This window comes from Telmatherina bonti, assembly GCF_933228915.1.
Source record: "Telmatherina bonti genome assembly, chromosome: 7".
NCBI lineage: Eukaryota > Metazoa > Chordata > Actinopteri > Atheriniformes > Telmatherinidae > Telmatherina > Telmatherina bonti.
The window spans coordinates 33,384,562-33,398,801 of NC_136625.1; the positions used below are offsets into that span (position 1 = coordinate 33,384,562).

The 14,240-nt window shown below is 41.4% G+C and overlaps 1 protein-coding gene across 1 annotated transcript; it reads right to left on the minus strand.

Moving 5' to 3' along the window:
• Positions 1-1,162: 1,162 nt before the first annotated feature.
• Positions 1,163-8,204, minus strand: LOC306758355 (Krueppel-like factor 9). The gene is made up of 2 exons (XM_079243666.1): positions 7,426-8,204; positions 1,163-5,208 (listed from the first exon to the last, which is right to left on the minus strand). Exons 1-2 carry the CDS (start codon positions 7,925-7,927, stop codon positions 4,964-4,966), a joined length of 747 nt encoding a protein of 248 aa, XP_079099792.1. The 5' UTR covers positions 7,928-8,204; the 3' UTR covers positions 1,163-4,963.
• Between the last annotated feature and the right edge of the window lie 6,036 nt (positions 8,205-14,240).

The window sequence follows — 14,240 nt, forward strand, 5'->3', positions numbered from 1 at the left end:
GTGGCGTAGTGGTTAGCGGTGTTGGCTAGGGGGACTTCTGTGTGGAGTTTGCATGTTCTCCCCGTATATGTGTGGGTTCTCTCCAGGTTCTCCAGCTTCCTCCCACCTTCCAAAGACATGTATGCTTGGTTAACTGGTGACTCTTGTCCTTAGGAGTGTGTGTGTGTGGTTGTTTGTCTCTCTGTGTTGGTCCTGTAATGGACTGGTGACCTGCCCAGAATGTACCTGCCGCTTGACTGATGAATACTGGGATAGACTCCAGCTTGAACTGGATTAAGTGGTTAAGAAAATGGATGGATGGTTGAGGATAGATGATGGATGGATGACCACCTACATAAGTCAAGCTGAGGTTATTCGGTAATTGTCCCAACTTGAAACTTCCTTCTGGACAAATAAAGTATTTTTCATATAATTTATTTATAACATATAACAGGGATATTTGTATTTCTGTCCCCCAACAAAGAAAGATGACTTTGTCCCCCCCCCCATATGTCTAATTAACTTTTGACATGTTAAATACATCCTATTATATCCATTTTGTGTATATTTTTGGTCCGAAGGGCCCCATGTACCCCCAGCAGTACATGTACTATGTAGGGACAAATCAATACTCAGGACTTAATATCTGCTGGTGAAAATACCGGATTCAATTCTTTTTTAATAAGTAAATGTCACTAAATATCACTCTGATGACACAAAACGTGCCGTTTGTTCACTTCTGAGAGATTTAGAAATAAAACTGTTGGAAATCCCAGAAAGGATGTTCCTGCTGTAACACATAAGCATGGTGTCCGATCAGATACCACGACGATGTCGTTTTGATATTTCAGCTGTTTAATCCAGGTTTTTATACTTTATTATAGTCATATTCCAGATTTCTCATTTAATAAATGTGACAAATCTTACATGTAATGATCTAATCTTTAATTACCTACTCATCAGTAGTTTGTTTCATAATAATGTTTAGTTACATTTATATTCCATAATATGAGCGACTGAAGAGAACGTCTCAAAAGAAGAAAGCGCATGATTTCCTTCTGATCTGACACTTTATCCTCTAAGTACATTTCTAAATTTTTTTTTTTTTTTTGTTTAAAGCTGAAACATGAGAAAAAACACGTGAAAGTTTAGCTATAAACTTTTTATTTGACAAAAAGGGGAAAAAAGCATTACGCAAGCAGAGATTGGAACCATTTAATATTAGTACTGTTGTCACAAAAACAAAAAAAAAGAAAAAAGGTTATGAAAGTAACTGAACCACACAAATGATACGCTTGATACATAATAAATTAATCAGTAAAACAAAGCAGTAAGGTGGCGCTGAGACTCCAAATGTTTAAGATGCCTGAGAATAAATATGAAAACAGCTTGATGCAGCATTTACTTCGTTCCACAGTTCCTTTTCTCTGAACTAAAGCTTGATAAGAGGAGTTTAAAAATTACATGATATAAAAAATCAGCCATCGATTAAGAAAAAAACAAAAACAAAAACATCCACTTCTGTACAATGTGCATATCTGAATTAGTGTGGCTTTTCCCTCCACGCAGCGGGGCAGCTTAGCGACAAACAAACAAAACCATAATGCTCTGCTGTCACAAGCCACATTCCAGGATATGAACAAACCAGTTTACTGAACGTTTCAATGAAATGACAGTCTACACGTATTACTTATACTTTGTGATTAAATGCCCCTTTTCAGCCTGTAGCCCAGCCGGCCGTTGGGTTTAACCCATTGGAGGATTTATCCGTTTACCACGGTGTCATAGCAACAAAGCTTCATTAGGCAGGTCTCAGGAGGTCTGTTGCTACGCCGGTTGGAGAGATATTGCATATGCAGTTAACTACAGACCACCTCGTCTTCTGAAATGCAAATGTTCTGAAAGACTGGTTGGATGGACTCAGCAGATACTGGAAAGAAAAAGGAAACAACGTGAGGTATGTTCTTGTGATTCAGCTTTTGCGTATCCGGCGCTGCTTCCACCTGCGGTGAGCGGTGAAAACAAAGACACACATTTACTGCGTTTGTTGTTCGGTGAAAACAGTCCAGGTGTGACAGGTTACTGCCAGCAGCAACCGAAAGCGTCGCCACTTCCAGAGAAAAGCCGTGTAGGAAACATCAGAGCGCCGCGTGACGGCCGAAACGCTTCGGCGGGGAAGGGGAAGACTTCTGCAGCTTCGGCTTGGAAGAGACAAAGTCAACAGATCTGGGAACAACAATGGAACGAGTTCGATCTAAAGAAAAACAAACGATGGCTGCAGAACTAAGCAAACACGAAAGAAAACTAAACAAAATGCAGTTTCTTTTTTCTCTCATCTTTTTGTGTGTTTTTTTTTTTAAACAAACCATTGGTTATTAACACATAAAGCAAAGTTCCACAGTGCTCGCTTGTAGAAACAGTAACCTTTGCACTCTTCAGCCAAACACACCTTTTGGGAAAAAAAAGTGCCATATTGCATGAGTTTGTGTAAAACACCCACAGAAGGGGAAGACATGAACCTACACGATTATCCGACTGTAAACGTGGTGCAAAGGAGTTATGATTAAGGCTTTTACAGTTTCCTGAAGAAGAGTTGCCACTGAGATAAAGAGGAATATGTCCATGAGTGGGTCAAAGGGTGTGGAGACCAGAGACCAGGACACAGACTCGGACTCGACAGCGGGGTTAAGACTACGTTCACACTGCAGGTCTTACAGCTCCATGGCAGCTTGTTTTATTAATATAAAAGCAGAATCTGATGCTGTTCCTGAAGCATCAGCTTATTGTAAAAGCTTTATTTAAACCTCAGTTGTCTCCAATCTGAGACTCGTCTGCTGCCCCCTGGTGGATGTCCTCTGCATTGCAGTAAACCTGACACCACATTCAAGTTTTTCTTGTTTTTAAGACTTTGTTTAAAAAGGACCAAAAAGTACCTAAAAGCTTTCAGCCCAGTTATTTCTTGGCTCAGGATTTAAAGGGCAAAATGCACCTCCAGTGTGAGGAGACATCTAGTCAGATTTCTGCTTCCTCTGCGTCACTCTGATGGTGTAAAGGTTGGATTAAACAGAAGTGATTTTTCTGACGGACGTCTGTTTGAAACGCATCTGCATCTGACTTCCACCTGCATATGAAGTGAACTGGGCGACATGTGGACCCGTATTTGTTCTGTTCAGACGCTGACAGAGTCTGCAGTGTGAATGTGGCCTTAAAAGCAGGGAAACTTTGGTTTACATGACAGATGATGTTGAAATAATCCACATTTGTTCTGAAGATTTTCCTCAGACAACCATCTGGTGATGAACAAAATGTCAAAGCAAATTCTGGCCCGTTGAATTCTCCACCAAGGTTTTTAAGTTTTTGTGCGAGTCGTCGATCTGCCACAGCGAGAATAACACAACAGTCCCCACATTCTCCCGTCTGACCCCACATCCCACAAGAGTCAAGTGAATGCTCTCACTTGTGAAGGCAGCAGGCTGAAAACTGAGCTCCACTCACGTCAACCCTCCCCCCCTTTAAAAAACAAAGAAATTTTAATTCCATCGCATACACACTTTTCCCAGTTCTGTCAGTAACACACACACCGACTCACACAGGCAACGCTGACCTATCCAGCGCACGTTACCCCCTAATATAAGGACTACAATTCATCACGCGTTACTTCTGCTGCTAGTAGTATAACAATTTCTCTACATTAAAAAGCTTAAAGCTTATATACATTTGCATCAAGATTAGACATAATACTGCTGCGTATTATGTGTCAGAAGGGCTGATTACTAACCTAGCCTTCAGAGAGTCGTGCAAACTGCTCTTCTACAGTGAAATTTCATCCACTTTCTGGCAAAATTAATGTTTAATCTACAGTTTTTATATAAAAAGGAAACAAAAGAAACTAAACTGAAATGAAGTAAAGGAAGTCGTCGCCACTAAATGCTAAAAATAAACAACTTAAATAAGAAGAAGAACAAAAAGAGAGATTCTAGACATCGCCAGGCTACCTAATATCACATGATTACTAAAAGTCAGGAAATGTTACTGAACAAACAGCATGTCGGAGGAACCGGAGGGGTTTTGGATGCTGAATGTGCAGATTTTAACAAAAAAAAAAAAAAAAAGTGAGAATAATCCCTGTTTACTTGTGAAAGTGATTCACAACGAGGTGATGTGGTTGCATGAAGTCCGCTTTGTGATTCTGCTTCTCATTTGATCCTGAAATGAGCGAGTCGTAGTAGAAAGAAAGAGTGCTGCCATGAAACGGTCAGAAACGATGAGGTATTCTGTGATTTATTTTGGTAAAAAAAAAAAAAAAAAAGTGTGTTGCTCCAGCTGTGTTTTCTGCTTTATATAATAATATTGTGGTATTATGTTAAATTTTGGGGCTTTTATAAAGATTTGTATCAATGTGAAGTACCTTGACTGATAAGGTAGTCTTATCTAATTCAACAAATTCACCAATAAATGGTTTTGATTCAGTGTCAATACATTCTTGGAGGTAAAAATCATTCCTCTACCTCTCTGGGGTGCAACATCTTCATGTTCGGTACTTTCTCACTTGCCTTTGCATGTTTTAGTAAAACTGTGTTTTAATGTCGGGCTTTTGTGAAGCTTCGCAGCACTTCTGAGGGCTCGCTTCAGTCCGCCATTCTACAAACACGCCACGCTGTGACGCGTGCGACCAGGGATGCAAACAGAAGTGTGATAGGTCCAAAATGTGTTGCTACGGGAAACAGTGACAGGAATAGAAAGAAAAGGAGCGTTTTCTAACCCCTTGTTGCTCCTGGATAGGGAGAAGTTGCCAAATTAGTCATCCGTGTGGGGGTGCAGAGCTTTCCCTCCGAAACTCCTGCCGTGCACACGCCGGAGTGGAACACGGCAAAGCCTGAAGCCCTAATCTTTTGGACTTGATTGTAGCTGGTTTCCTAAAGGCCGATTTGACCCCCCCTCTACCTGCCTCAGGTAGGCGAGAAAACCGGCGACTCAGACCCCGTTAGTTACACACGGTCTGGTTTGGAGCTGCAGATGCGCCCTTGTTGCGTCTCAGCATGGAGGGCTGGAAGTTGGGATGCCGGCGGGCGTGCTTGATCAGGTGGTCGCTGCGCATGAAGCGCTTGTCGCACAGCGGACACGGGAAGCGCTTCTCCCCCGTGTGGGTGCGGGTGTGGCGTGCGAGCTCATCGGAGCGGGCGAACTTCTTCTCGCAGCCTGGCCAGGCGCAGGGGAAGGGCCTCTCACCTGCAGCGGAGCGAGGACACATCGGTTAGTAACGCGCCGCAGCGACTTGGCACACATCTCTGTAAATCTCACATGTTCCACTTAGAGTAAATCTGGAGACAAAGAAAAGCAACAAAGCCTTTCACTCCGGCTTAATCAGATTATTTTACACAACAGCTTTACGTTTACGCAGCTTCTTTCAGCCATTTTAATGATAAGATCAAAGGAACAGCACACGGCTACAGTCTCGTTCAGGCATCAAGGCTCAGCTTCTAAAACGCTGCTAGGTTGTTAGAGCATGATCCACTTCTACCGTTAAAAATGATGCTGATTGCTGACTTTAGGTGATATATGGCTTTTTTTCCCTCAATATAACACTATTAATCACATTTTAATTTAAAAAAATACATCACTATCACTACTATGTTGCAGATAGACCTCTATAATGTGCCTGAAATGATATGAAACTTTCCTCCAATCAGAGAGCTCAAAATGACGGCAGCGTCCAATCAGGAGCAGCCGAAGATCAAGGCGCGAGCAGAAAGTTTTATTAAAATAATAGTCCTCCTTTGGCTGGAATGAAGACAATATAGGTTTTTTTTTAAGTCATGGTGGGGCTGAATAAAATGTAAATAGCATAAAGAAACAGGAGGACAAAGAGTAAATATATAAACAGTTTCTATTGTCTTGTTTTTTGTCAATAATTTTTTTCTGCTGAAAGCTAAGACTTGAGAGAATGATGTGCAAATGAGAAACAAGGTTAATGATGCTGGATCTACTGATAAATTCACTCGACATAGTTTTAAATTTATAATCTGACAGTGGATTCTGCCTGTGTTGACTCTACAGGCAGTTCTACGTCACCAAAATACACCTAAAATATCACAAATGACAAAAAGCTGACTTGTTGCTTCTAGAGCTTAAAGGTGGAGTTTGTAAGATTTTCAATATTTTCTAAATAAATCAACTAATAACTACAATCATAATTAGAAAGTTTTTTGAACATGTAGGTTCCATCTGTCCATATTTGATGTGTTATTAAATTACAAGTTTAATTAATGACAAATGACAAAAAGCACTTATTTTTACTGGTAGGCAAACATTTAAGATGGGTCTTTGTCATTAATTAAACTTGTAATTTAATAGCACATCAATTATGGACAGACTGGAACCTACATGTTTTTAAAAAAAAAACCTATTTAACTATGATTGTAGTTATTTTTTTAGTTAATTTATTTTGAAAATAATAAAAATCTTACATACTCCACCTTTAAAGAAACAGAGTTATATTATTCTTAAAATTAAGATTTCTGACAAGGTAATGGATGAAAAATCTCCGCTTTTGTCCTAAAGTCAGTGTTTAAAAAGTTACATTCAGGTCATCACATGACACATGTAGGAGTTAAAGGACTCCAGATTAGTTTGGGCTTTATTGTCTTGCAGCACAAACGCGTCAAACTCAGGATAAGTGAATAAATAAGAAGCTCGGTGCCATTTTCAGGATCACAAAGCGTGGCCACGTTGTTGACACAGAAGTCTCCGTGGGCGTTCCCATCACAGCTTCTTCCCAGCCGTTTCCTGCCCTTAATCCGTCTGCGCCTGCTCCGTGACGCACCAACAACCCGCTAATTTGCGAGAAAAATAACACGCACATTTCAGATGGAAGCTGTGCAACTCCACTTTTCCTGCAGATCATCTCATTTCACAGAGTTTTTAGTGGTTTAGATGAGATGCAGCTGCGTGCAAATGAGGGTGCAGCCAACAATGTGATGAGAAATGCGTTTAAAATGAAGAGTTGGTGCAAATATCAGCCTTCCAACATCTTCATATAAGAATATCTCAAGCAGGAGCAGAAGAAGGTGTGAATGCAACCCGCACTTGTTGCTGCCAGACACGTGAACACAACGTTCCCCACGTTAAAGGTTTCGTCTTACGTTCATTTCATATGCAAATCCAGCGGGGAGGAAGACTTTTAACGTCACAGCTTTTCACGTCCAGCCCAGTTCTTTTGTTACTTTACTTCTTTGTCACAGTCACTCTGTTTTCTTTTGTTTTTCCACTGTTTGTGTGGACACATTGTTGCACCAAACCGCTGGTTAAAGAGGCAGAACTGGGCCTTAACGGGTTTAAAGTGTGTTTAATCATTTAGAATATATAATAAAAGGGTTTGTTTTTAGAAATAAAGCATGTGATAAAGTAGAGAAAACAGGAGGAAAGTTGAGTTGTGTGTGTGTGTACCTGTGTGTGTCCGGATGTGTGCTTTCAGGTGGGATGATTTCCCGTAAACTCTGTCGCAGCCGTCAAAAGTGCACTGATGTCGCTTGACCGGGGAGCCGACCCCCACAGCCGGCCTGAACGCCGCCTGCTGCGGCTGCTGCTGCCCGGGCACCGGCGTGGCGGAGGGGGTCATGTTTGGGGTGGTCGGGTCCGACAACGTGGTGTAGCCGCTCTCCCCGCCGCACGAGGAGTTGCTGCTCTCCGAGTAGGTCGACATGGGACGGAACTTGCTGTGCAAGTCGGTGAGGATGCCAGCCACCGTCATCATGTTCGTCCCTTCCAGCCTCATCGTCTCCCGTACCTCCCTGTCCTCGCTGGAGCCGTCGGGCTCCCCGGGGAGAAGGCCCACCGTGGCCGGCTGGCTGGCGAGGGCGACCGGGGTGGGTCTGTGCAGAACGGGACCGCTGGATATCGACACCAAACACTCCGCAGCGAAATAATCAGACGAAGCGGTCAAAGACATGGTTACAAATTCGATTTTCTAGTTTCTAAATAGAAAAAAAATAAAACAGCAGGAGACGCTAATGGCAACGTTTTACTCTTAACTGGACCTCGTTGTTTTTTTTTCATCAAACTCGACGAACAAGCTGGTTCCGGTTCAGTCTTGGTACCGCCATAAAACCTTACAGTAGTTTTAAAAAAAAAAAATCACTCAGTAAATCTGAAAAGAAGGCACAAAAGAGAGTGATAATATGCTAAAAGATGGTGCTAATTCCACGGGCCCAACGTGCTCTGTCTGACGGCTCATTGTGTCTGATCCTCGGGAAGCCGGTCAAACCCACGCCCCCTGGTCCGGACCGAAGATGCGTTCACTGCCAACCGGATAAAACTGATTTTTTTTTCCATATCAGTCATTCTAAATAGCCTTAAATGCTCCTTTATACAATTACTGTTATTACAGTTTTAAACCAGTCTGCAGAAAATATATCTTAAATATAATACAATTTATACAAATATATAAATCCACAAACATGTTCTTTAATTAAATATTTATTACAATCTGTATATTAGATATGTATAAAATGTGTAATTCTGCGTTTTTAATTACATTTCGTGTTTTGACTGTGTCAAATAAGCAAGTGAGACTATTTCGTTCACTAAATAACGGGATAAAGGAAATAATGGTATTAATAAAACAACAAAGAAGGAAAGTAGACCTCTCGGAAGTGGATGTTTTTCCCGTTTTGTGAGAGGGGCATGAAGCAGCAGCACGGGCGTGGACCGCGGTGGAGGGTGGATCGTGGAAAGTAGGTGGCACTGTGCGGCGTGGTAATGATTGGGGGGGAAGGAGCGTGAAAGGCCTGATGGGTAGTTTAGTCTTTTTTGCATAACCTGAGACTGGAAGACGTGGCTGAGTGGTGGGATACAAATACTTTAACAATAAAATCACCAGGCACGAAATTTATTCATTTATTTTATCCTTTGTTTTTATTTGTATTTATTTATCTACTTTTATTCTAAATCTCCAGCTCAAGAAAAGCAGGGATGCTGGGGAAGTTGATGCAACCCCATCCCATCAGAGATGCAGGCTGATAACAAGCTGGATGCTCCCTCTCCTCTTTAGTCTGCAGGACACGCCGTCCATTCTGTCCACAAACAATTCCACATCTTCATCCAGGTTTCCACTCAGAACATTTTAAATGAGCTTTGGTCCAGAGAAGACGGCGTACTTCTGGATCTGTTTCGCATGTAGCTTCTCCTTTGCATTGACCTGCCTTTCCAGGTTTCTGGGTGAACTGTTCAAGAAGAGAATCACATCATGAGGACGCCAAGATTCCCAGCATTCAGTTTGACCTTTGACTTTGTCTCAAACATACATCGATTCCTCCTGATTCTTTGAATCCTTTGATGGTCTGGTAGACGGTATTTATTATCCTTGGGATTTAAAATGTTCTCCCAAATTTACATTGATGAATTTTTTTTCAAGAATTTAATTTAAATTATTGCATAGTGGTTGGAATTGTGGCCTCCCAGAAGGTCACTGGTTCAAGCCTCGGCTGTGGGAAATTTAGACAGTGGAGTTTGCATGTATGTGTGTGTTTTCTCCCGATACTCTGGGGTCCTCCCACTGTCAAAAGACATGCATGTTAGGTGAATTGATCACTCTAAATTCTTCTTGGGAATAGCATGAAAGCTAGTTTTTCCCTCTGTGTTGGCCCTCTGACCAGGGCCGGATTAAAAGTGCACAGGCCCCTGGGCCCAGAGTGTTCCAGGGGCCCCTTCCCCACAGCAACGTTGTGAAAATTGTGAATAATACACTGTGAAATGACATTTCGAACATCTCTCATCTCTGGTACCAATAGCAGTATACTATTGGTAGTGGTGTAACTACCTGGCTTTTATGAACATTTTGTTTCATGTCCAAACTGCTGGTGTTTGCCCTACGTGGGCCCCATATGGGCTCCAGGTAGGCGTGGGCTCCTGGGCCTGTGCCCATAATTCCCATTGGAAAATCCAGCCTTGCCTCTGACAGACTGGCACCTCTCTGGGTTGTACCCGCCTCTCACCTGATGATTGCTGGACCCTCAATTGGAGTCAGCAGGAATAAAAATGAATTAATGTTCTACCGTATTAGACTGGCAAACCTTTGTCCATCTTTCCTGAGAGACTCTGCCTCTCTGAAATGCTCCTTTTACACCCAGTGATATCACTGACCTGTTGCCAGATAAATTAATTAGTTTCAAATGTCCTTCAGTTGTTTTTGTTTTGTAACAAAGACTTTTTCAGCCTTATGTTGCCCCTGTTTAAACCTTTTAAGGATGTGTTGCTATTAAAATGTCTCAGTTTCAACAGCTGATTTGTTGTGTATTCTCTGCTGGAAAACAAATATGGGTTGGAAATTGGCATTGTAAATCCATGACAGTGAATAAAGGCACATTGCTTTTCTCAGCTCATTAGAAGGTTGAATGGCTTATTAGTTATTCTTTTAATCATGGTTGTGTATGTGTGTCTTTATTTTCAAAACCAAGCATATATATTAGGTTCTGTTCTGCTATGCAGGAGTTTTATCATAACGGCAAAACACTCAACCTCTGCAGGTGGTTTTCTCAGATTTTGTCCAATAGCCAGCCAGCTTTCAGACTGCTAAACATCCACGCAATAACACAATAAAACGTCTCTATTTGTGGCTCATGTCTGATGTCAGTACAAGTCTTCACTTTCATAAGAAAAAGGTTGTTTTTTTTTAGACCCAGCGTGTCCAGCGATTGGCTCGGTGAATGTTTGTATCTCCAGTTAAAAGGTATTTCCTGATTGGTTGCAGTGAGCAGTGTGGGACGCTGTGGAAAGCCCACATACAAGCCTGGTCATTCAGTGGCTGTGAACAGTGCTTGGCTTTCATCTCTTATGTGCATGTGGAGGTTCCGAGGACCTGCAGCGATTCTAGGTTGCCATGGCCGTGTTGCTGCTTGGTTGTGCACATGTGATCCTAAATTTTCTCCTGCTTTGTGGTAAGATTTATGACCTTTAGTTTTATGGTAATCTGTGCTGGAAAATTTCAGTGTGCCCTTTTATTTAGAGTTTACACATCTGGCATGACCACAGATGTTGAGTACACCTGATGGATAAGCTTTCCTTAACAAGACCTGCAGCTATTTTCTTCTGACTGGACTTTCTTTACAGTAGGCGAAAGCCTTCAAGTGGAGCCAGATCTTTGTGATTCAAGTTGTGCTGGTATGAATTTCATTCGTCGTACAGTGTAATGCATCTCACACATGATGCACGCTCAGACCAATATAAAAATGATAGCCTTCTTCTTTAACCACAAAGCTTCACATTGTAAATGGGAACTCTTCTGCATCCTCAGGTTTTCCTGTACCTGGCTTCTTGTATCGAAAGGGTGTGAGGTACACTTACAGGTACAGGACAACAATTGCCACCACCCTTCATGGTTCTGGTGGCAGCAGGAATGGACTGGCTCTGGACTGTGTGGTTGATATTGAAGTGGTCTCCAAGTGTCACCTAATGATGCAGGTCAGCTTTGCACAACTTGTTTATCTATTAAGTGTATTATGTTGTGGTTTCACATGCATGCTCGTCCAACAGATAAGGAATACGCAGATAAAGCGTCTCTCCCCGCAGAGGGAACACTCTGTGCTCGGTTTAAAGAGTTTGAGGTAACACCCTGTTCACCCTCCATTGGTTTAGTTGTGTTTAAGCTCTGCTGGAACATTGTAATGGTTCTAATTCTCTGTTCAGATGCTCCACTTGTATGTGTTGTCTGGTCTTTGGCTGCGGGTAGGGGGGTGGCTCATCTGGTGTTTTTGTTTCCCAGGGAGTCACTGGAGAGAAACAGCCTCAAGTTCTCCCTCCAGGGGGGAAAGGTCACGGCCCTCTGTCTCCAAGTCGGGGAGCAGGTGTGGGCTCTCAATGTTAAAAGGGCTCTACTGAGCATGCTCCAGACCTCCCCCATGGTCCGCACACTCAAAGAAGAAAAGGAGGTAGGTTGATGGCCAACATAAAACAAAAAACAACTCAGTTTACATTTCTGGTTTGTAAAAAGATAAATGGAGCTTTTGCGACTTGGGAATGCTGCCTTTCAGTTTTCCAACTCAACTTAATTCATAAAGGCCTTAAAGACAACCAGAGTGGAAACAAAGTGCTGTACATTACCAGCCAAAACAACAATAGAATAAAACAAAATTGAGATAAATAATACAATAAAATAATTGATCGTACATCTAAAACAAACAATAAACAATTCTAAGGAATAATAAAGCAATAAAAACAAAAGAAATTAATAGTAAATAAAACCAATAACAAAACTATAGCACACTAACCAGAAGCAGTCTCACACTGGGCTGAAAGTAAAGGAACAAAAATGGGTTTGGAAGCTAAGTTTTAAAAATGGACCGTGAGGAAGCTTGTATAATGTGGAGGGGCGCTCATTCCACAGTTTTGGACCGGCAACTGAAGAAGTGTTTTCTTTCAGACTCTGTAGACTTAACACTTAAAAACACTATCTGACATGATGGTCTTAAGTTGTTCAACAGAACACCTTGTCGGACAGAAACCAATCTGTTTTTAATTCAAATTTCTTCACGTAAAAACTGCAGCAGATTAGTCCAGGACCCATTCTCTGCTCACTCTGCCATGCCTTCACAACATATGCAGTATTTTATTTTTCAAAAAAGGCACGATGCAATCAAGAATAACAACAAAACAGAAAAAACAAACAATAAGCTTTAGCACCAAACAAGACAGGAACATCTGGCAGGGTCTGTAAGAAAACACAGCTGAGAGTCATCAGGAGCACCTATAGAGGATCCAACTTGGAGGAACATGTTAAATACCAGGAACAAGTTTATTAAAACATAGCTGTTGCTGATTCAACCAGGAGGACAACACAGTGACTGTATAGGCACGTTAATGTAAAGGAGTCTGGCCAAAATGATAAGGAATGAGTTGCATTTAACCCCTCAATGCCCAAATTTCAATTGATTGATTTAATATGTAATTGTCTTATTTATTCTAGTTTTTTCATTTTGTTATTTTTACTGATGTTTTCCCTTGTATTTTAAGTAGTTTTAATACAGTTTAAAATGAATGCAGACACTAAGAGATTGATGACGCAAAATCTCTCCTTTAAATATTTTTTTTTAAATTTGATCATTTTCAATGTGGTGCAAGCCTTAAAACACAACTGGATGTTCCTTAACAGATGAAATAAAGTAAACATAAGTATTTTGGATTTATTATGTTTGTCTTAACATAACTATCAAAGTAAACACAATAAAAATGTACAAATACACAATGAGATGAGATTATGTAGTTTCTCCTTATCTTCAAGTTATTCTACTTTAACACTTATTTCTATCAATGCAAGTATGCCATTGTAAACAAGACTCAGATATTATTGTAGTTTTTTTTTTTTGGACTTATCTTATGTTCCATCCTCAGACTGACATTTACGGTACATGCAGCAGCAGGTATGAGAGGCGAGGACCTGCTCTGTTGAAGACCAGGGATCTGAAACAATGCCACCAGCACAGACTGGAAAACTTTTGGCCTCATTCAGTTCCTCTGACTGAAGACACAGTAAGTTTGAGCATTTCCCAGCCTTGATTCAAGGTTCAGAGAAGTGATAGTGGTTGGTCTGGTTGAGGACACTGGATAATAAGCATTTATGACTAAGGAGCTTATTCATGTTGGAGCTTATGTTTTTGCCAGCGTTTATCTTTCTGTTTGTCTGTTAGCAACTCCATGATGTTTTTCCCAGAATGACTCTTGATTCCTTTACATTTTGGGAGTGATCTGAATTCTTCCTCGTTGCGTGATAGGACCACTTTCAGCATATCTGCACATAACTCCATTATAAATGGTGAGAAAATCCAGGAAAAGTTCCCAACAGATGTTACAAGATATTAAAGATAGATGTCGATCCCAGAAACATTCTGGATACTACCATCCAGAACAGGAACAAAGTTGTGGATTTTACCATCCAGGACAGGAACAACATTCTGCATGCTACCATTCAGAACAGGAACAACATTCTGGAGACTACCATCCAGAACAGGAACAAGATCCTGGATGCTACCATCCAGAACAGGAACAAGATCCTGGATACTACCATCCAGAACAGGAACAAGATCCTGGATACCACCGTCCAGAACAGGAACAAGATCCTGGATGCTACCATCCAGAACAGGAACAAGATCCTGGATACTACCATCCAGAACAGGAACAAGATCCTGGATACCACCGTCCAGAACAGGAACAGCATTCTGAAGACTACCATCCAGAACAGGAACAACATTCTGGATGCTACCATCCAGAAC